General features: G+C 41.7%; 1 protein-coding gene and 1 long non-coding RNA gene across 4 annotated transcripts in view; one reads left to right on the top strand and one right to left on the bottom strand.

Moving 5' to 3' along the window:
• Positions 1-521: 521 nt before the first annotated feature.
• Positions 522-23,953, bottom strand: part of snap29 (synaptosome associated protein 29) — a 33,565-nt gene continuing 10,133 nt past the window's right edge. For 2 of the 3 annotated variants that reach the window (XM_046870889.1, XM_046870888.1), the window contains 5 exons: positions 3,757-3,953; positions 2,973-3,059; positions 2,577-2,581; positions 1,154-1,243; positions 522-1,035 (listed from right to left, as the gene is read on the bottom strand). In XM_046870889.1, the coding sequence (XP_046726845.1) occupies positions 875-1,035; positions 1,154-1,243; positions 2,577-2,581; positions 2,973-3,059; positions 3,757-3,953 (540 nt within the window). In that variant the 3' untranslated portion in view covers positions 522-874. The remainder of the gene's footprint in view (positions 1,036-1,153; positions 1,244-2,576; positions 2,582-2,972; positions 3,060-3,756; positions 3,954-23,953) is intronic. The other variant, XM_046870890.1, reaches the window with a different exon arrangement.
• LOC124399740 lies at positions 13,780-20,431 on the top strand. The gene is made up of 2 exons (XR_006928276.1): positions 13,780-13,839; positions 20,084-20,431. It is a non-coding gene; the product is annotated as an uncharacterized LOC124399740 (long non-coding RNA).

Raw genomic sequence — 23,953 nt, 5'->3', positions numbered from 1 at the left:
GGGTCAACAGTGCAGAGTAATGGAGAGTGTGTTAGAGAAGTGAATAAAAGAGTGCAGGCAGGGTGAAGAATGCTGAGGATGGAGCTACCAGGAAGGAGGAAAAGAGGAAGGCCAAGGAGGAGGTTCATGGATGTGGTGAAGGAAGACATGCAGGTAGTTGGTGTGACAGAGGCAGATTTAGATGACAGGGGGTGTGGAGACGGATGATCCGCTGTGGCTACCCCTACCCCTAATGGGGGTATAATCCAACTATCTAGCCCATATTATTTTCAGTATGAAAAGTCCCACAAGTCTCCATAGGGTTTTCCCCATTATAATTATCATACGGTCATAAGTTGTTCGGTGTGCTAGAGGTCAGCTGTGAAAACTGTGAGGAGGGGCCTTCCAACAGGAAAAAAGGAAAAGAAAAGCCAGGTTCTTTGTGGACCTATTGCCTGCTTATTATTTCCTTATCCTCTGAGCCAGAAAGCTATCCTAACACATTTTTAAAAGATTATTCAAATAATGCAAAAACATGAAAGTTATGCATGTTGCACAAATTTTATTAAATGTCCCCGACAACAATGTTCAGACTTAAACATCAAGTAAGCAAAATTTCATTTCTCTTTACTGAGAAATGTGTCGAATTTCTTGTTTGGAAGGCAGTAATCATACTGAAAAATATTCCTATAAACCATGAACCTAAAATATAAAGTCATGATATAAAGAAAGATTATGTAACATTACAGTTTAAAATAGGTATTCTTTTACTGAAACATGTTCTTGCTCCTTACACCTGCTTAGAAAATAAGCACAGACTATGTTAAATGTTTGTAATTTAGCTAAAAGATAAGATAAAAGCTCTTTAGTGAAATATGGAATTAATGTTGTAATTTCATTTCAGATTTTTTAGCTGGCGGTTAGAGGAGCTTATCTTGCTTTCCATAGAATCCACTTTATTTTGCAGTGTGTCCAGCAAGACATCATGATCATCGATCTCTGACTGCAACCCCAGGCCCAAATTCTTCAGTCGACTCAGCCCCTTAGACATCTCATCTTAATAAAAAAACGCACATGCACACACAACACACACAGACACACACACAATTTGAATAATCAAAGCTGGTGTATTTGTTTGTTCATTCCTTACATTGTTTCTTAATTATTTTCTCACCTAAGTTATTGTCCAGATGCTGATGAGCAGCTTTCAAGTGTCTATTCTTTGAGTGACCATTTTGAGATGATCCATTATCAAATGAAGCTCCTTTTTGGGCAAACATAATATGTGAGCTTAATCTTGAACAAAAAAAATAGGTTTCGGTATTTAAATTAATAAAATATGAATTTATTTACATATACCCTTTGATGTACAAATTGTTCAATCTGACAAACATGACATTATTTCAGTAAACAATATACCGTATTTTTCAGACTATTAGCCGCTACTTTTTTCCCACGTTTTGAACCCAGCGTCTTAAACAACGAAGCGTCTTATTTGTGGATTTTTCCTGGGTTTTTCCCGGATTCACAAACTTTAAGCCAAAAAACTGAGCGACATAACATTAGACCAATAAAATTTCCGAACGGAAACGAAAAAACGCACCTCACCTCACGCACACACCTCACCATTCCAGCACGATGATGACAAAAGATAAACTCCCCAGAGAAATACAGTGGTACCTTGACCTACGAGTTTAATTCGTTCCGTGGACGAGCTCGTATCTCAATTTGCTCGCACATCAAAACAGTTTTCCATATTGAAAATACTTAAAATGGCATTAATCCATTCCAACCCTCAAAATGACACCCCGTTTTTATGTTTCATGTTATTAAATTGAAAAATACATTTCTAAATAACAAATCTTGTATAAAAACATAATAGAAAGAGTATATGTAAAGATATAATAAGGTTTTATTCAGTGCATTTTCCTTGGAGATGAGACGACTAACGAAAGTGCCGGTGGGGGTGTGTGTGTGTGTGTGTGTGTGTGTGTGTGTGTGTGTGTGTGGAGGGGGGTGGTAGAGGCGATAAGCGGAGGCGGAGGGAAAACTAGTTTTTTACTATAGCTGCTGTACACTACGTATCCCTAAACTTTTACATTTTAACTTTTTCTTCTTTGCTTATCTTAATTTTCGTCACAATCTTCACTTTCTGGCCTCGCTTCGCCATCTAGCAGCGGCGTCTCGAGCTCGTACCTCAATTTTTTGCTCGCGTAACAAAGCAAAAAAATTCGACCGAGTGACCGCTTGTACCTCGGAAAACTCGTACATTAATGCACTCATAGGTCAAGGTACCACTGTAGTTGTGAAAGGAAGGAGGAAGACAGTGAACAATGACTTACTTGGTCGGCTACTGTTTAGATACAAGCCGTTGTAGCGCATTGAGTCTGGGTAAAGGGAGAGCTCGGTAACTCCAGTTGCAACACAAATCATATAAGCACAGACAGGTTTCCAAAACTCGTGCTTTTTTATTTTTCTTGGCAACAGCGTTACGGGTTAGTCAAAGAAACTTAAAAATGAGCCAGAAAATCCTTTGTCTCACACGCACACACACGCAGTAATAGCGGCAGAATGCAGTCACATTTAACGAAAGACACTAAATGCAATATGTTGCGCTTCTATTAGGAGCATAGCGGTATTTTGGGAAAAGTCCCAAAATACCGCTATGCTCCTAATAGAAGCGCAACATATTGCATTTAGTGTCTTTTGTTAAAGCCTGTGTAAAGTTAATTAGTTTCAGTGTAGACATTCGGCTTATAGACAGGTGCAGCTTATTTATGTAAAAAAAAAATAAATTTGTAAAATTCAGTGGGTGCGGCTTATATAAGGGTGTGCTTTATAGTCCGGAAATTACGGTAATTTGCTGAAAAACGAATTCCAGAAATCTACAGTTAAGGACAAATAGACACAGCTTTGAGCCACATTAAATCTTATCTGTGTGTACACAGCGAAAAAAATCATAGTCACTTGAAATAAGAGAAAAAAATAGCTTACCAATTGGGTCCAGTTTCCTGAGGCTGGGATGGATGGCTTCATATTTATCTTCATGCTCCCTGCTATCTGCCAGGGCAGTCTGTAATCTATTATATATATATATATATATATATATATATATATATATATATATATATATATATATATATATATATATATGTATGTATATATATATATAAATAATGTGTGTATATTATGGCATCAGTAAATATAAATGGTATAATTAAGAGAGTAGAGTAGTGCCTGAATAGATTAACAGTACTACAGCTGTTGTTTTTATACTCCATACTCAGTTCCATAAGTATTTGGATTGTCACAAATGTTGTACTTGTGCCTTTGTATATATCATTATGCATTTGAAATTAAGCCATCAAAGCAATCCAGTTATTTTTAGGTGTCCTCCTAATTTGATAAACATGCAGGAGATAAAAGATCTAGAGTCGATTCCAAGTGATACAAAAGTGAATTTGCATCTGATAGCTGTTCATGGGATGCCCAGTTCTGGAACAAGGTTTAAACCAAGATTAATGTTTACCAGATTAATGGGAAGAAAGGAGCATGGAAAAAGTTAAGGGGCTCATGATCCACATACTACGTTAAACATAATAACATGCCATAAGCATCTATGGCTGCTCAGCAACCCTAAGAAATTAAAAAATGGAATGTTGTTAAAAGACTTTTAAATTAGAGCTCAAAGTCTATGTGTCAATGACATCAAAATATAATGCAGCAAATAAAAAAAAAAAGGAAAATTGTATTTATTAAAATACTGAACCTCTATACCTGCTGCTGGCCTCATAGACTGGTAGCTGTTCCTTCTGTGGAGACCTTGTTTCAGAATTTCCTTTGAAGTAGTTAACCAAACCTCCCCATACACTCTTAATAGAGTTTATGTTCTTTTGACTTGTCTTCATGTTCTGTGTCATATTATCCACCATTTTTTCTGTCCTCTTCAAGGCCTCACCCTGACAAATCAACTCCTGTTGAGACAAAAGGACAAAAAAAAAAACTACATGGACACTACAAGTAGGTACATGTGTATTGTTTTTTTTTTTAAACAATACACATGTACCCAAATTAAACACCAAATTACATAGATTTGCCAAGGTTAAGAGAAAAAAAGTTAAGATTCCCAAACCCTGACCTCAATTCCTAAATACCCTGTAAACCAGATTTAACCTGTTAGCCTTCGACACAGATTTTGGGACTCACAGCTGAAATGCCCTACCTAAATTTAAATGTTAACAGTTCCTGATAAAAGTGGGCTACATACACTATAAATATCTCTAAAAAGAAGACACTTTGAGCTTTACTGTCCATTATTCACTGTTTTATATTGTTCAAAAAAATAATAAGTTATAGATGATTAAGTACTGTAGAAAAAAAATTCCTTTAAATAAATGTTTTTCCTTCATATATAAATACATGAAATCAGTCCTGGAGCAATCCAGAAAAGTAATGGGTTAAAAGCCACATGTCTCATGAGTTTATATTTTAAATTGAATGAAGATATCATAAAAATGAGATTCCTACAAACATTTATCTGAGACTATGTCTGGTTCTCCCCTCCCCGCCCAGATTTAAGGACTCACAGCTGAAATGCTCTGCCTAACTTTAAATGTTAACAGTTCCTGATAAAAAATGTGCTACATACACAATTTAAATATCTTTGGAAAGGAGACACTTTGAGCTTTACTGTCAAACATCAAAGTTGATATTGATTGCTTAAAAATATATAAAGTTATAGATGATTAAGTCCCATAGATAGACATTTCCTGCATTGAACATTATTTTTATTATCATATATAAATACAGTGGAACCCGGTTATGTCGATGTCCTAGGGGGTTGCCAAAAAGCATCGAGGTAACCGATGATCGAGATAAACGAAAATCAAAATGGCGGCAATATATTACCGTGCTTGAAATTTATTTATGTACATGATGTGCGTTAATAAATGAGAATGTGCATGCACGTGTTTTTAAATTTTTTTTTTTTTACACAACAGCGTTGCCGCGATTTGTTTCATAAAGGCATGCTATAAAAATACATACGGTACATGTTTATCTGTCAGGAATCCACCTGCCACGCCCCCTTCGGCCCCCTTCAGCGTGGCAGGTGCTTTCTCGGCCGCTTTCTCTGAAGCTCCCGCGGCTTCAATCGCGCACATATGGTGCTCGTTTAGCATCATCACCAGCTCCTATTTAAACTTCCACACTCTCACTGTCCGTTATTGTTGGTATATGTTGGTTCACGGCGGTCGTTGTTATCGCGCATGCATATCCCGGTACGTGCCTTTCCACCGGCTCTCTCTCAACAGCTGCGCTTTTCTTCTCAAAGTGCACTCCGGATTCCCCCCGATCCTGCCGGTGTTCATTCTATGATTTTGGATGGTCATCACACGTTCGCTTTCACCTCCCGTTCATCGCATAACATTTAACAACAAAAGGCATATGTGCACTAACTAACAGCAGAGATTCACCAGTATACAATACAACACCTGTAGCAGCTGTAAGCCTTGATTTTTCCGCCACTTTCGCGAGTTCTTCTGCGGCTGCACCGAGATAACCGACGTTAAATGGCAAATTTTTCCCCCCTTGTGCTCGGGTATCAGGGTTCGGCGACATAAAAATTAAGATAACCGATAAAAAATGCTTAGAAAAAGCGAGAATTTGGCGGTTCCACTTCAAAAACGGCGACTTGATAGGGTTGTCGAGATAACCGAGGGCGAGATAAGCGGGTTCCACTGTACATGAAATCAGTCCTGGAGCAATCCAGAAAAGTACTGGGTTGAAAGCCACATGTATATTTCAAATTTTATGAAAATGTTATAACAAATGAGATTCCTACAAAAATGTATCTGAGACTATGTCTAATCGTTTTCTCCCTGCCCCTGTTGAGGACCCACCTGCTAAACTCAGGTGATCATTCATACTCTATTCATACAGTCTGCATATTAATGAATGGCTGACCATTAAAGGCTTTTGTTATACATGTTTGGGGCTATTGATGTTGATTTAGCATTCATATTGATGGCCAGGTAGCCAGACAAGCTATTGTTTTACAGCCATGACCATTCATATTGATGTCTGGCCATTCCAATCTCAACAATACACACCCACACACTAACACACACAAACTTACTTTTCAAGCATTTCTCTTATAAAAACAAACAGGCAATAAAACCAATAAAATCGTATAAACTCTAAAGGGGGATTTATTGTAACTTACAGATGGAGATCTCCATGTCTCTGTTGTTACTCTGCCCCCAAAAATATTTTCCACATCGCTGCTTTTTTTTTTGCAAATCTCCGATAAAACACCTTATTTGATTGATTATTTTTTTCCTTGTTTTCTTTGTTTTGTTTTTTTTGTAAACAAAGTACAGTTAGCACGAGTTATAAACAGCTGTTTATGTTGACCTGAGAGCTGCATCACTTCCTGGCTCGTCACTGCTTCTTCACTGCTTCAGCCAGTAAGAGTTTGTAAAGAGTAATAAAACTAAGACTCACACACGTGGAGAATAAAATCCTCATATATATCGTTAGAATCCTGCACTTATTGGCTACACTGTCCATCAGTCATTTTGTTTCCATAATGCTACTGGCTGGAAAGAAAAGATTTGAAATGAAAGGCGGCGCATAAAAAAAACATGACGACACCTGCAGAGAGAGTAGAAACTCCACCCAGGATTCCGCCTCTTTTAGATTTTTATCATCATTTTTTTTTTACTTTTTTCGTGTTTTTTGGTTTTTGTCTCAAGCGTTTTGTAACACTTTTTTGTCACCAAGATGTTTTTTATGATAAAGTTATTCGGAAATATATAAACACAAACACCAGCCGAAGTTCTGTGACGTAAACAAAGGAATAAACATCTAAATTACAACACTATTGTTTTTTGGAGCAGAAATGCTTTACAGCATGTTGTTCAGTCGACCCTCATCTTTCCTAATAAACCAGGATTAGCAGCAGTGGATGTGTTTGTGACTCGTTATTACAATAATAATGTAAGTAGTGTGTTTTTTTATGCATGTTGTTGTGTACTGCTTACACAAATTCAGCAAATACATTCGTTATACGTTTTCCATTGAAAAACAGAGATCTGAAATCGCTGCTTGAGACTTAGAGCTTTAGAATGATGTATAGTTAGTCATGGTTACTCTTCTCCCTATTAATTTAATCTATTGCTAAACATTAACACCTGAGAACAATTGGCAATTAGTTGCGCTCACGCGACCCAGAATCCTAAGAGGTTAATATCTAATAAAACAATTAATTACAATGTACAAAATAATTTTTAGTTTGATTGCATTAATATTAAAGGTGAGTATATTATACTAATTTGTAACAGAACATACAGTGCAACCTCGATACTTGTGGGGTTCTCTTTCAAACATCCGTTCGGTATATCACTATGGGAATCGCCTCGGGCGTGACCAATCCTGGAAGCATCAATCACATCACGTTTGTCGGCTGACAGACCAATCACGCCAGTGATGCGGGAAGTCCCACCTATATACACCACTGCTGACGGTCCCTGCCTCATTCTCGTTCTCTTGCCCATGAAAATCCTTTTCAGGAAGCTAATTACAGTTAATTACAATGTACAAAATAATTTTTAGTTTGATTGCATTAATATTAAAGGTGAGTATATTATACTAATTTGTAACAGAACATACAGTGCAACCTCGATACTCGTGGGGTTCTCTTTCAAACATCCGTTCGGTATATCACTATGGGAATCGCCGGGCGTGACCAATCCTGGAAGCATCAATCACATCACGTTTGTCGGCTGACAGACCAATCACGCCAGTGATGCGGAAGTCCCACCTATATACACCACTGCTGACGGTCCCTGCCTCATTCTCGTTCTCTTGCCCATGAAAATCCTTTTCAGGAAGCTAATTACAGTTAATTACAATGTACAAAATAATTTTTAGTTTGATTGCATTAATATTAAAGGTGAGTATATTATACTAATTTGTAACAGAACATACAGTGCAACCTCGATACTCGTGGGGTTCTCTTTCAAACATCCGTTCGGTATATCACTATGGGAATCGCCTCGGGCGTGACCAATCCTGGACGCATCAATCACATCACGTTTGTCGGCTGACAGACCAATCACGCCAGTGATGCGGGAAGTCCCACCTATATACACCACTGCTGACGGTCCCTGCCTCATTCTCGATCACTTGCCCATGAAAATCCTTTTCAGGAAGCTATCCTCAGCAGATCTTTTAGGGGTGGTCGCGAAACTGTTCATTGAGGTACGTTTTCGAGCGCGGCTGCTTCTTTTGAGGGAAATTTTCACTGTTAAAGCGAATACTTGCTTCTGCTTTTCCTTTCACCTTGCGTTAAGTGAAATAAAAAGGTATCGTACGAGACCCGTTTTCGAGAGGCACATTGTGATGATCTCATTTATCTCTCTGTGTTTGCACCTCCATTATGGCGACTGCAAGCCCATCCAGTTGCACGGCGGCGGGGAAAGATCCCTCCTGACTGTGTGCATGCGGGTCTATGATCTCGGCCAAAGACTCTAATTCCCCTGTGCAAAGTGTGTTTGGGAGTTAGACACGCACAGGCTGTGCTCACTAACCCTAAGGGCAGCCTGCACTGCTCTCATTTCTTCGAATGAACGAGACCCATGTCTCTCTCTGCCACCCGCAGAGAGGAACGAGGCTGCTTCTCATGCACCATGTAGCTGGGGAGAGTCTCCTGTCCTTCCTCCGCTCTTTGATTCTAACCCTTTAGTTGGGGACAAGGATGATGAGGTTGTTAATTTTTTGAAGGAGGATTTGGAGGATGACGAGAAGGATGCTATCCTTCCTCCTGATCTTCTCTCCAGGCCTGGAAGTGCTATGGGCCCCTCCTCCTATGCCAGGTGAGCTAGACATCGTTGAGATGTGTAGGAAAGCATCCAAAAAGCTATCTATACACTGGCCATCTCAGCAGGTGCACCAGGATGCTGAGAGGGATTTATATGATGGGAAGAGGCTGCCATCACGCACTTCCCCAGTTAAGCAGCTGACTCTGGCCGTCCCATCTCACATAGAGTACCCGTTAAGGGTTTCTCTAGACTGGATGTGCACAATATAGAGGATTTAGGGCTGTCCAAACCCCCAACCCCCGTCAAACTGTCGGTGGCATGTCACCTCCACCCTAATCGGGTTGGGGTGCAGTGTGCGAGGGCAGGATAGACAACACAACGGCGCTGGCGTACATAAATCGCCAGGGCAGAACGCGCGCTCCTCAACTTCACAGTCTAGCGTGAGAACTTATGGTGTGGGGCATGAAGCATTTTCTATCATCACAAGTGACTTGTGCCGGGAGTGATGAATGTGGGGGCATTCATCTTGTCCAGGGGAAATCCCCTGTACGGGGAGTGGTCTCTCCACCCTCAGGTGGTAAACCTGTTATTGGAGAGATTCGGCCGGGCAGCCGTACATCCCTTTGCCTCACACGAAAACACTCATTGCCCTCTTTTCTTCTCTCTGGCAAGAAACGGTGCACCTATGGGTGTGGATGCGTTAGCACACCCGTGGCCAAACTTACTGCTTTATGCATTTCCTCCAATGGCCAGGGAAGTTGTGGCTAACGGAGATATTTCAACTCCTGCATGATCGGCCCTGACCTCTCCCGTTGCGCAGAGATCTTCTCTCGCGAGCACGCAGAGAGATTTTTCACCCTGCACCAGACAGAGTGGCTCTCTGGGCCTGGCCCGTGAGAGGTTGAATCTCTGTCACTGGTTTGTCTCCGAGGGTGATTGAGACTATTCAGGCGATCTGCAAATAAGAGGAAATGGAGTATATTTGAGCTATGGTGTGCGCAAAAACAGATTGTCGCTTTTCACTGTTCTGTGGCAGAGGTGTTGTGCTTTTTGCAAGAACTTTTAGATATGGGCAGGGCGTTTTCAACCTTTAAGGTTTACCTTCGCCGCTGTTTCTGCATGCCACGTAGGGATTGATAGAAATTCTATTGGTCATCACCCGCTTGTGTGCAGGTTTATGAAGGGAGCGCGGCACCTGAACACGTTTTCAAAGCCGCTGATTCCACCATGGGATCTGTCAGTGGTCCTGAGCGTGCTCTTTCAGCCTCCTTTTGAGCTTATAGTGAGTATTGGTTTGAAGCTACTTTCGCTGAAGGTCGCTTTGTTATTGGCTCTTTCTACCACGAAGCAGGTAAGTGAACTTCATGCTTTTCAGTTCATAACTCCTGTATGCGGTTTGCTATGGATTTCTCGTAAATGACTCAAGACTAAGACCTTTTTATTTACCACGAGAATTCACCACTGTTTCCATTGTTGGAGTGTACATTCCTCCCAGTGCTAATGCTAAGGAGGCACTGTGTGAACTCTACAGTGCTATTAGCGACCTGCAGAATGCTCACCCCGACGGATTGTTTATTATCGCCGGAAATTTCAAACATGTGAATCTCAGGACTGTGCTTCCTAAACTCATTCAGCATGTGGACTTTGCAACGAGAGGAGCGAACACGCTGGATCTTGTTTACACAAACAACAATACGGTGCGTATTGTGCGGAGCCCCGCCCCCATCTCGGATACTCAAACCACTGCTCTGTTATGTTAATGCCAGCATACAGACCGCTCATCAGACGCTCTAAACCGGTTCTGAAACAGGTGAAAACCTGGCCAGAAGGAGCTACTTCTGCTCTTCAGGACTGTTTTGAGTGCACTGACTGGGATATGTTTAGAGAGGCTGCAACCAATGACGATTCCATCAACTTGGAGGAGTACACATCATCAATGACCAGCTACATCAGCAAGTGCGTTGATGATGTGACCATCTCCAAGACCATCACTACACGCTCCAACCAGAAGCTGTGAATGACTGCAAATGTTTGTGTGCTGCTGAAACAAAGAGACTTTGCCTTCAGAACAGGGGACAAGGCGGCCTTAAAAATAGCAAAGGCCAAACTATCCCGTGCCATCAGAGAGGCAAAGCGCGCACACGCGAAGAAAATCCACAACCACTTCCAGGACAGTGGAGACACTCGGCGCATGTGGCAGGGCATCCAGGCGATCACGAATTACAAGACCACATCACCTGCTTGTGTGCGTGATGACTCCCTCTCAGATGCGCTCAACGACTTCTACGCCCGGTTTGAGGTACAGAACAACGTGAAGGCAAGGAAGACCACCCCTCCTCCCACTGACCAGGTACTCTGTCTAACCACAGCTGAAGTGAGGAAAACTCTATGCAGAGTTAACCCCATGGAAGTCTGCTGGACCTGACAACATTCCTGGCAGAGTGTTTAGGGAATGTGCAGAACAGCTAGCGGATGTCTTTACTGACATCTTCAACATCTCCCTAAACAGTAACATTGTTCCCACGTGCTTTAAGACAACGACCATCATTCCTGTGCCGAAGAAGTCTACCATATCCTGCCTCAATGACTATCGTCCCGCCGCGCTCACTCCCATCATGATGAAGTGCTTCGAGAGGCTCGTCATGAGGCACATTAAGACCCAGCTTCCACCCTGCCTGGACCTCATGCAATTTGCGTATCTTTCAAACCTTTTCACGGATGATGCTATCTCCAACGACCCTCCATTTGGCCCTCACCCATCTGGATAACAAGGACTCATATGTACGAATGCTGTTCATTGACTTCAGTTTAGCATTCAACACAATCATTCCTCAGCACCTGATTGAGAAGTTGAGCCTACTGGGCCTGAACACCTCCCTTTGTAACTGGATCCTGGACTTCCTGACTGAGAGACCTCAGTCAGTACGGATCGGGAACAGCATCTTCAGCACCACCACACTGAGCACTGGGGCCCCCAGGGCTGTGTGCTCACTCCACTGCTGTTCACTTTGCTGATTTACAACTGTGTAGCAATGCACAGCTCGAATCATATCAATTTTACTGATGACATGACCGTGGTGGGTCTAATCAGCAAGAACGACGAGTCAGCATACAGAGAGGAGGTGCAACGGTTAACAGCCTGGTGTGGAGCAAACAACCTGTCTCTGAACGTGGACAAAACGGAAGAGATGGTTGTGGACTTCAGGAGAGCACAGAGCGACCAATCTCCACTGATTATTGATGGATCCTCAGTGGAGATCGTCAAGCGCACCAAATTCCTTATATTTGATAACTGATATCTGTTTAACTGCACCTTTCACTGTATTACTGTTTACATGCCGTCTTTTGCACTTTACTATATTGTTTACATTGTATACATGCTTTTTTTTGCACCTTCAACTTTATTATACTACAGTGTTTACATGCTGTCTTCTGCACATCTTGACTGCTGCTGTATTTTTGCACTACATTGTGTTCTTATACTCACTCCCAGGTATAGTTTTTACAGTTCACAGTACTGTATAACCAAGTATACAGTAGGTTTACTGGTCGGCGCTATCTTGGTTTTGTGTCTTGTCTTGTGTTGTCTGTCTGTACTGTTTTTTGTCTGCACTGTTTGCACCAGGTTACACTCGATGCACTTTATGTAGCTTGTGTTGTGTTGTAGCTTTATGTTATTGTTTAGTGTAGCACCAGGGTTCCGGAGGAACGTTGTCTCATTTTTACTGTGTACTGTGTATAGTAAAAATGACAATAAAAGCCTCTTGACTTGACTTTTGTCCGATTTTATAGGCTGGACATCACGGAGCTTCGGTGTCTCATTCCGTCCTGAGTGTGTAAAAAAAAAAAAAAAAAAAATGACAAAGGGAGATGGAAACATCGTAAATTGGATGTTTTTTCATTTCTCACATTTCCGCTCTCTTCGTTGAGGGATGGAAATCTCGTGTTATTTTTTTATATTTTGGTTGACATCTGCTTAGGACAGCATATCTGCAATATGGGAGTTGTCTATATCCCATAGTGAGATACCGAACGAATGATTGAAAGAGAACTTTAGGTTACTTACGTAACCCCGGTTCTCTGATAACAGGAGTGAGGTATCTCACCACACTTCCCTCCTTGCAGTGCATGGAAAAGTGATATGTGAGAATGAGGCAGGGACCATCAGCAGCGGTGTATGTAATGAGGCGGGACTTCCCGCATCACTGTCGTGATTAGTCTTTCAGCCGACAGACGTGGTGTGATTGATGCTTCCTGGATTGGTCACACCCGAAGCGATTCCCAAATTGAGATACCTAAAGTTACGTTCTATGACCCCTCACAAGTAACAAAAAAAAAGCGAGGTTTTGACTCTCTCTTTTTGATGGTTCCTTTTTTCAAGGGGAATTGTACATGTACTGTTAGGAAGCTTTTCCTATCCGGCTCAAAGGACTGAATGTTAGGAAGTTTTCCTCTCTAGCTCGAAGGACCATATAAGGATTTTCACTATCTGGTGTGCGCTGATCAGGGGATTGTACTCGTCCCAGCGTGACAGTAAAAACACGGTACAGGATTAAGAACACTCAACTTTACTGGGTATAGAATAGATCATATATGAGGAGATTCTTGCTGTCTTCTGTTAGCTGCTGTTCGGAAGGTTACGTGATGCAGAATGCATGCTAAAAGGCCACTGCTGAGTGGCAGCTTGCATGATGTCGAATGGCCACTGGTCAATGACGACTGCTGCTCGGTGTTCTGGCCTTTTATAGTCTTGATGAAGGATGGTGCACTGTGATATCATAGGTAGCTTAAAAATACAACTGAATAGGAATCCTTTCTTACACTGCCACCCCCAAATATGCATAGCATATTTGCTCCTAAATCTTAGTTAAAAGTCTGTCGGTTTGATCTTAGTGTCATCCTCATCTGCTATCTCTGGTAGATTAATGAGACGGGTAACTGGCCAAGCAACCTTTAATGTTGACCTCTGCAGACCTTACTTGTCCATCTGCTCCAGGGAATGTCCTCAACATTCTCCCGATCAACCAAAGGGCTCATGGTAACTGGGGATCAACAATCATAACAACAGACCCAACTGCAAGGGTTTTAGTCTCTGCATGCCATTTATATTGTAGTTGGAGATTGGGTAATTAGTGTCTCATGAAGCTTGACCAGAAACGATCAGTGAGAACTTGACTTTGTATCCATCTACGTCGTCCAATGGATTCATTGGCAGGGTATATCACTTGAGGTAAAGAACTGTCTGACCGCCCCATGAGCAGGAGATTTGGGGTAACTGAGTCGAAATCTGCTACATTGGAGGAGACATAACCTAGAGCAGGGGTGGCCAACCAGTCAAAGACCGAGAGCCACATTTTTTTACTGTGTTACCGCAAAGAGCCACATCATACACATGGGCACACATGAAAATTACCCATCCCTTCCTCTTACACTCACTCACTCACACACAAACACACCCACCCACACACACCTACCTCTGCTTAGCCAGATTTATTGTAAATGTCACACACCAACATAATGACAGAAATTGACTCCTATAGTACTAAGACCACAGGACAGTCATTTTCAACAATGAACGCTGCACTGTCTCACACACACAAACTCTTAGTTTAACCAAGTCCACAAAAAATATATAATAATTTACAATAGCGTTTTTTTTCTACTATGCATGTTACTTAGTGGGACTTTTGGCATTCCTTGCCTTGAACAATCCCCTTTAAATCTGGCTCGTATTCCGTTGTTGCCACTCGAAGCAATTCTTTCACATGTCAGTCAGAACAGATTGATGCTTTGATGTCACGTGTTTCAGGGTAGAAAACAAGGACTTTGTGTGCGTTTTTTTTTTTTTATGTGCTTGTTCACTTCGCTTGAGTTCAATACGGTATTTTCGTCAAATGCGCATGTGCGTGAGATGAATATATCGCAGGGGTGGGCAATAAATTCTTTCAAGGGGCCACATGAGAAACCTGAATTGTGTCAGAGGGCCACACCAACGATAATATTTTAGGGATGCACCGAAATGAAAATTCAATTCAAAAGGCAATAAAATCCATAATTTTTTGTTATGCCTTTTGCCTTGGCACCATCAATGGAAAACTTTCTTGCCTTTTCAAAAACGTCCTCTACAGACGGAGTGCGCATGCTCGGATTGACTTTACTTTTCTGCGCCGTGTTCTTCTCATATTTAGAATGGCAATCGGGATGTTTGGATTTCAGGTGATAAATTAAACCCGACTTGGAGAAACTCTTTGGAGATACACCCCCTCTTGAAATTTCAGCATTGCATGTTTTGCAAATCGCTATCCACACACCGCAGACATGTTGCTCTTATCCAGATAACTGTGTGCTGGCTGCGCTTTATTACTGCATCATGACAATTGTGTTTCGTATGATATACCGCAAAGTTTCCCAGTAGGGGCAAGCTCATTTAAGTCTTAAAATACCGTATTGAACTCAAGCGAAGCGAACACGCACATTAAAAAAAAAAAACGCACACAAACTTCGATATGAACGTAAGAGCCGCATGAAACCAGCCAAAGAGCCACATGCGGCTCGGCCACCCCTGACCTAGAGGTTTGCTATTAAGGATTCCCTCTATCTCGATAAGTACTGTTTGGAGAACTTCTTCTGTTACTGTTTGTGCACCTACTACTGTATGGAGGGCATTTTTAGGAGATCGGATCTCTCTTTCTCAGCTGCCACCAAAGTGAAGGGCATTAGGCTGGTTGAACCAAAATTCCATCCTGTTTTTGGCTAGATGCGGTTAAAGTTCCGGGCTGCAATTCTTTAAGGTATCTCTTTACACTCTCTCTCCACCCTGAAAGTTAGTGCCTTGGTCAGATATCAGTTCTGAGGGGGTGCCTCTGCGTGCTACAAATCTCCTCAGAGCCATGAGGAAGGAGTCAGTGTCTATAGCTGGCTTTGTCGAATTCTGGGGCTAAAGTGAGTAATCTACTTGTAGTGGATAGGGGCTTACCAGAGTTTAGTTGTTTGTATTCCTCTGGAAAACTGTCTTGTTAAATGTTATGAAAAAGGAGATGTTCTGCTGTCACATAAGCCTTAGCGGTAGGTATACTAGGTTGATCTAAATCACTTTGACTGTGTTGAACTGTGGCTTCAACAGGGTCCTTCCAAGAATTGTACTTACTGGGATCTAAGGGCTTTGATGTTTGTGAGACACCGCAAAATATACTGGCTCTCTTTTCCACTTTATCTTCAGAGGTTTTAAGGGTTGGCAGGATTGGCCACTCTGATTCAGCTTGAAGTAAAACAAGTGGACCTTGACTCCACCTGTTTGGTGTAACAAGCTCTAGTCCAGTGGTTCCTACTGACCCCCACCAGTTTCATATGCGCCTCCACCAAACCCTTCTTAATTGAAAAAATAAAATATGATTTTTTTCAAATTCAAAACATAGGTATATATATTTTACTGGTGCACAAATACTGGGATAACCACCGAACGTTAGAATGGTACAAAAGTACCTCGAATTCAGAGCCCATTTCTTTGCACAGTTTACTGAAGATGCGGTGCCTCAGAGCACAATTTCACACATAGTTCACGCATTCCACTACAATTTTTAATACTTCTGCCAGTTTTGGAGGCAAGGTTTTTGTTGCCAACGCATGCCTGTGCAGAATACAATGCGTAACAATGATATGTGGTGCATCGGCTTTCACTAGCGCACCAAAACCAGACATTCTTCCCAGCATGACTGGAGCTCCGTCCGAACTAACTGCAGAAACTATATCCCACGAAAGATTGTTGTCTTTGAAGAAGTCAACCACAAGTTTCTTCACATCGGCTGCCTTAGTTGTTGTTGTAAGAGGCTTACAAAATAAAAAATCTTCCTTTATCATGTCGTCTTTCACATAGCGCACAAATACAGCAAGCTGGCTTAGATTGGAAACGTCTGTGGTCTCGTCGAGTTGAAGGCTGTATTTTGCCGGGCTTGAAGTCAGATCTGCAACTACTTGAGCCAAGATGTCTTTGCTCATGTCCTCTATTCTGTCACTGATGGTGTCATTTCAAAGAGGAATTTGGTATAACTTAACTTCAGCCACTTTTCCCAGCATGATATTCGCGATCTTCAACACAGCTGGTTTTATGAGTGTTTCACCAATGGTGTGTGGTTTGCCCTGCTTTGCGGTCAGGTAAGCAACTTCGTACGATGCTGTGAGGATTGGTTTGTTGATGGGTACAAAGCTGAGAACAGGCAGAGTAGCCTTTTCATCTAATCTGGCTCTCTTCACCTTGAGTTCAGCGAGCGTTGTGTACTTGTATTTTCCATCTCCATGCTTAAGGAAGTGTTCTCTTAGTTTTGCCGGTGCTAGACTAGACTTGCTCAACTTGGCATTGCAAATCATGCAGTTAGGACGCCGACTCCCATCACGTTCCGTTATACATGTGAATCCATATTGTACATATTCGTCTGACCACATTCTTTTTTAGCTCGACATAGTTAGTATGGAGGGATTAAAATATTAAGAAATAAATCACACGACGTACTATCATGACAGTCACAAGTCGAGTACTGAGCGCACCAAATTCCCTGCAGCACAGATAGGCCAAGCGATGTTGCGTGATCACCTGCAGCCAATGATGGCCAAGCGGGGCGTGTCATCACGAATCATATGAGTCGGGTGTGTGTCTTGACCTCTGCCAAACCCCTGAGACTGACTCACCGAACCCCTGGGGTTCGATCAACCCTAGGTTAAGAACCACTGCTCTAGTCTTCTTAATCTCTTCATTATATGCAACTGCATTCACGGAATCCTTTGCCAACCGCCGCTCTAGTCTTCTTAAATTGGGCATAACAAAGTTCTTAGAGGCACAGAGTTGTGGCATATTAGCTTTCCTCAAAGGTAGTTGTCTTGCGTAGCGATTCACTCCATCTACCATCACCCTGGTTGTTCTGGTTTGCAACAGATCCATTGCAACTCGATCCTGCTTTGATCGCGTGATTCATTTCTCATTTCTGTGTGGAATAGTATCACCTTGCGATAGTCTCTCTACATTCCGGGATAGTTCTTCCATTTTAGGAGTGATAGAAATATTTAAACATTGTTGAGGCTGTAGCTGTTGCTGCAAAAAGCATGTTGGGCCTTGTAATGTCCAGCCTAGTCTAGTTCTGATAGCTGCTGGAACTCCAGGGGGCCCTAGGCGTACAGGCTCAATGGGTGTTATAAGGTGAGGATGGTCTGCTCGTATCAAAAGGAGGGGTTGTACTTTATCAATAGGCTGTAAAGGAATGTCCTTCAGGTGTTGGTATCTCTGCTGGAGTGTTTCAATGGGATAAGAGTGTTTAGCCAAACCTAAGTGCTCAGAGGTAAAGGCATTCTGGATCCAGTAACTCTTTTGGGGTTGGAATATAGAGCATACTCTAAAGGAAACTGCTGCCCCATTGAGTTTCTTGATATCTTGTCGAATAGTTCTTAATGTTAAATCCTAAGTTCTGTCCTTGTAGCCCTAGTTTCTTAGCTGCAGCTGGGAGTAACATAGTTATTTCGGATCCGTCATCGAGTACTGCATAAGTGTTCAGGGCTCGATTGTTGTGTTGTAATACAACGGGAATCACTTTCAGCAGAACACGCTTGGAACCTTCTGGCCTGTCTAGATACAGGGTCGGCTATTAACATGAAGGGTTTGAAGATGTTTCCCACTGCACAGATGACAGGGCTTCTTTAGGGTACAATCTTTAGCTAAGTTTAATCGTCCACATTTCCAACAACGGTTCTTGTCTTTGATCCACTTGATCATCTGATTTGTACTGAACGCCTGGAAAGTGGTACACTGGCTTAAATAAATGTTCAGTACTATGGCAGTATGGGCACAAAGGTCTGCTCTGTTCAGATCCCCGTCCTGGCTTGGACTGATGCGAGGGCGTCAGCACTCGAATAACTGCTTCTGGGGGTCGGTCAGCTCCATGCAGGACAGAAGCGAGTTTATGCTTCGCCGCTGGGCCTGGTTTGGGCCGCACCATCTTATTTCTCTGATCCTTTCTCTGATTCGAGTTCTTAGATTCTTGACACCGAGATTCAAGCTTGAGCCACTCTGCCAGATCCGGTAGAGTGTAGGAATTCTGATGAGGCAGGTGTTGTTTGAATAAAGCACGCAAATCCGGAGGTAACTTGGTGAGTAAGCGTGCTGCATGTGTTGGCGCACTGTAGTTCGCCATCTCCCTCAGAGCCTAATGAGTTCAGAAGACCCACGAGAGCTTGAATTTGGAGGGCGAACAGATTAAAACTGGCTAATGACGGCTATCTTAGTTAGGGCTAACTGAAAAGGTAGTCCATATCTGTCATTAAGCATAGTCATAGTGTCTGTTTATGGCCGAGAGAAATTCAAGAATGAGTCTGCTATTAGGCGAGCCTCTGTAAATTTGCACTCAAAAAAATAAAATGTGGCTGCTGTTGGTCCAAAGAATATAAATGTTTAAATTAAATAATGTACTTAAGTTTGTGTATTAAAATTAAGAGTTGTGTTGACAAAATAAAAAAAGTAATATTTCAGTTTAAGACAACTAATTTAAGTAAAACGAATGAAATAGAGTTGGTGGTTTCTGCAGTACCACGCTTTGGTCAACAGGTAATATCTGCACATGCACAGATGGAGCCTCTTCTGAAGCTGCTCATAAGAAACCCCACAAACAGTTTGCTGGATAACAACCTGTCCAAGAGCATGAATTTTTGGAGTCATGAGACTAGGATAAACTTGTCTGGCTCAGATGGAGTCCAGCGTGTGTGGCGACGACCTGGTGAGAAGTACGAAGAAAACTGTGTCTTGCGTACAGTCAAGCATGGCGGTGGAAGCAGAAAAATCTGTGGATTCCAACATGTACTGTGACATTTTGCTGCACCTGACGCACAGTGCGAGGACTCAACTTCTTTAAAGACCCTTGCAAGGCCTATTCCATGTAGAACCTGTCTTGGAAAACCTCTGTACTGTAACTCAATTTCGGGGTGTTACCGAATCTGCGACCTGGATAGTTTCAACTTTTCATTTGGAACCAGACTGTTTTAATGAAACAGTATGCACCAGAGTTGTTTTTGCACCTGCAACAATTGGAACAACTCTGACCTCAAAGATTATTGTGCATCTTTTCCATAGCAGAAATTGAAAAATTCTCCTGATTTAGGACCATTTTTGGATGTCTCGTACTGGTCGCTAGGATAGACAAACTTGACTATTGTAAAAACATCACAGTGGGATAATCTGTATGATGCTACTTAGAGTTTTAGATGTACAGTAAAGCGCTAACTTATGCTCATTTTACATTGTTCAGAATGTCTCCATCGAGAAAAAAACGAGAATGCATTCTGAAAGCCCTTATTGTCTACCTGAATAAAGACCGTCAAACCTTGTGAAGGAGTATATGGTAAGTCATTTAAATTTTTTTAAAACGTATTTTATGTTTCTGTGCAACCATCCCCTCCCTCTCACCCTTGATCTGTTGGTAATTCTCTTTTTATACTCAATATTTTTAGGATGTTAAACATGATGTCGTTGCAACCTCGATGCAGAACCCCACCCTGGGAATCTATGACATCGTACATGAAGGAGCAGATGCTACAGACCCATATGAAGATGTTGGCATCATCAATAAAGGCATCCAAATATTTGAAAACCTAAACAATGTGGCAAATGCAAGTTCTGCGACACTTTGTCTAATTAATGCATTAAACTTGGCTTACCCCCAAGATCTGAGATACACTTTTTAAGTATTTCAAAAGTTATTTATGGAACTAAATGCAAACAAGCATTCAAACAAGGTCCAGGTCCTGGAAAAAATAAACTCTTGTCATAAGGCAGGACATACTGTATGTTTTCTCCATAAAGTTGTGCTGTTTGCTGTAGCAGTACATTTGTTTCAGTACTGATCATGTTCATTCCTTCATGTTGGTATTGCATTGAATAACTGATGCATTGTTAGCTTTTTTTTTTCAGTTTAAAAAAAAGGGAAATAATACAAAAGCCTTATTTTTTAATATTTGTTTTGTATTATTATTTTGTAAATGCTTATAGTTTTATTAGTATTTTTGTAATAAGTAAACATTTATAAGACTTTTGGAAAATAAAGGCAGTTTTCATTTTTTGTACTGTACACATTCTTGTTGGAAAAAAATTTTAATACCTGTAGATTCATTGAATAAACTAATCAATAAAACTGGATTATTTGTTTTGGTTAAAGGCAACAATATACTTTTTAAAATAATTGAACTTAATTAACTTAATATATTAAAACTAAAAAGGAAGGGAATAAATGTTATCAAGGGCTAACTTTGGATGAGTGAACTCTCTAGGGTCTGGACTGGTGAAGTTTGAAATTCTTGGATGCAGGTTCTTATAGGACATGTCCGGAGATACAACACTCTGAAGCCGCCCCATCAAAGAAGGATATTGTAGATTATGATCGGGATCAGGCTGTGGTCTTCTCCCGCAGGCACATGCATCTGTATCTGACTTAAAGGGACTCTTACTAGGTGGCACTTGGGGTCTACAGGGAGTAGACCGCTGAATATAGGGCACTGGCTCTGGCACCACTGCTTTAGGTGGTTTAAAGATAGTTCTTTGTCCCGCAGGCACATGCATCCGTTTCTGACTTAAAGGGACTCTTACTAGGTGGCACTTGGGGTCTACAGGGAGTAGACCGCTGAATATAGGGCACTGGCTCTGGCACCAATGCTTTAGGTGGTTTAAAGATAGTTCTGGGCAATGGGGCTGGAGTCTCTATGACCCGCTGTAGTCGGGGTGCTAGCAGAGCTGCTTGCAGATTAACTGTTAAATTCTGCATATCCTGATAAAGGGTTTTAAATTGTAGGTATTCCTCGTGAAAGGCCACTTGATCTTCATACAGTTGCCTAACTATCTTCTCCAGGTCTTAAAGCTTTGAGTTATGCCTAACGGATGTGGGTGCAGTCTCGTCCTCTAGTAACAAAGGCTCCTCCTCTCCATCACTTCCAAAAGGCAGTGTGGTGAGCCATGGTCTATCTTGTTGTAAGTTAACATCCGAATGCGGAGCGCCAGTAGCTCCAGCAGTTAGGTCGATGTTATCAGTATGTGAACTTAAAGGAAGGGAATCACTATAATCAGGGGTTAACACACTAGATTCATCACTAATTGTGTTTTGCTGTATATCCTCTTCTTGTTCATGTGAACGCTGTGTATAGTATTTCACCTCATAGTCTTTTAGGTGGGATGGGGCTGAGTTCTGCGTCGTAGACACTCACAGGAAGGTTGCTCTGACATCCAAGTGAAGGACCAAGTGTTAGGAAGTATTTCCTATCCAGCTCGAAGGACCAAATGTTAGGAAGTTTTCATCTCTAGCTCGAAGGACCATATAAGGATTTTTACTATCTGGTGTGCGCTGATCAGGGGATTGTCCTCACCCAAGCGTGTCAGTAAAAACACGGTACAGGATTCAGAACACTCAACTTTACTGGGTATAGAATAGATCGTATATGAGGTGATTCTCGCTGTCTTCTGTTAGCTGCTGTTCGGTAGGTTGTGTGATGCAGAATGCATGCTGAAAGGCCACTGCGGAGTGACCACTGCTGAATGGTCAGTGCTGAGTGACAGGTTGCACGATGTCGAATGGCCGCTGGTCAATGACAACTGCTGTGTTCTGGCCTTTTATAGTCTTGATGGAGGACGGTGCATTGTGATGTCATAGGTAGCTTGTCATTGCTTGGTAAACTGTATGTCTGCCTCTAGTGGTGAGCGTGGAAATACAACTGAATAGGAATCCTTTCTTACATGTACTGTAAACTCAACAAAAATTGTGAATTACTTGTGATCAATGTTTTATTTAATATTCCAAATAAATAATATAATAAAATAGTTTTTCAAACATTTTAATGTAATTTATTAGTACAAAATCAGTTTTTAACTGTTACTCCAAACTTTCAAGCCACTCGCAGCTTCTCACGAACTATCAGATTTTTCACAAGTTACACTTAGTCCAGTTCCAAATGAAAAGCCGCGAACTATTGAGATCTTGAGTATTGAGGTTCCACTGTACTTGCATTTAATAGTAATGTAATATGTGAATAATTTTAAGTTTAATCGCTTAACAGTAGTATGTTATAGCCGTGGCCATGCCTCTATCTCCATAGAGAGAGAATTTAAAGTTGGTGATTGGCCGTTTCTTCAGGTAATGCACGATATGAATGTGCACCTGTCATTTACGTTATTTCACCCGCCTGGTTCGACCAAAATTAATTTTCCACCTTTTTTTTTAGTGGTGGTGTTGTCTCACTCGAGAGGCTGATTGTGACCCATTAGCTTGAAACATTACCTTGACATGGGGCTGGTGTAACGGTCGCTGTGGGCAAACACTGCCCAGCATTAACCTCCCACCAAAGTGACTGGAAAAGGCTGCTTTCAGCAGGAAAGTTCGAAGGGCAATGGGTCAGACTGCTGTACCACAGTCTACTGCAGGGGTGGCCAACCCCCAGCTCACGAGCCGCATGCGGCTCTTTGGCTGGTTTCATGCGGCTCTCACGTTCATATCGAAGTTTGTGTTTGTTTGGTTTTTTAATGTGCGTGTTCGCTTCGCTTGAGTTCAATGCGGTATTTTAAGACTTAAATGAGCTTGCCCCTACTGGGAAATTTTGCGGTATATCAGACGAAATTGTAATGACGCAATAAAAAAGCGCAGCCAGCACACTGTTATCTGGATAAGAGCCAACATGTCTGCGGTGTGCGAATAGCGATTTGCAAAACATGCAATGCTGAAATTTCAAGAGGGGTGTATCTGCAAAGAGTTTCTTCAAGTCGGGTTTAATTTATCACCTGAAATCCAAACATCCCAATTGCCATTCTAAATATGAGAAGAACGCGGCGCAGAAAAGTAAAGTCAATCCGAGCATGCGCACTCCGTCTGTAGCGGAAGTTTTTGAAAAGGCAGGAAAGTTTTCCAGTGATGGTGCCAAGGCAAAAGGCATAACACATAAAATTATGGATTTCATTGACTTGAATTGAATTTTCATTTCGGTGCATCCCTAAAATATTATCGTTGGTGTGGCCCTCTGACACAATTCAGGTTTCTCATGTGGCCCCTTGTAAAATTAATTGCCCACCCCTGCGGTATATTCATCTCATGCACATGCGCATTTGACGAAAATACCGTATTAAACTTAAGCGAAGTGAACAC

The sequence above is a fragment of the Silurus meridionalis genome, chromosome 17 (genome assembly GCF_014805685.1).
Source record: "Silurus meridionalis isolate SWU-2019-XX chromosome 17, ASM1480568v1, whole genome shotgun sequence".
In the NCBI taxonomy this organism is placed as follows: domain Eukaryota; kingdom Metazoa; phylum Chordata; class Actinopteri; order Siluriformes; family Siluridae; genus Silurus; species Silurus meridionalis.
The sequence above is the reverse complement of the archived record's forward strand: the minus strand, read 5'-3'. Positions and strand labels throughout refer to the sequence as shown.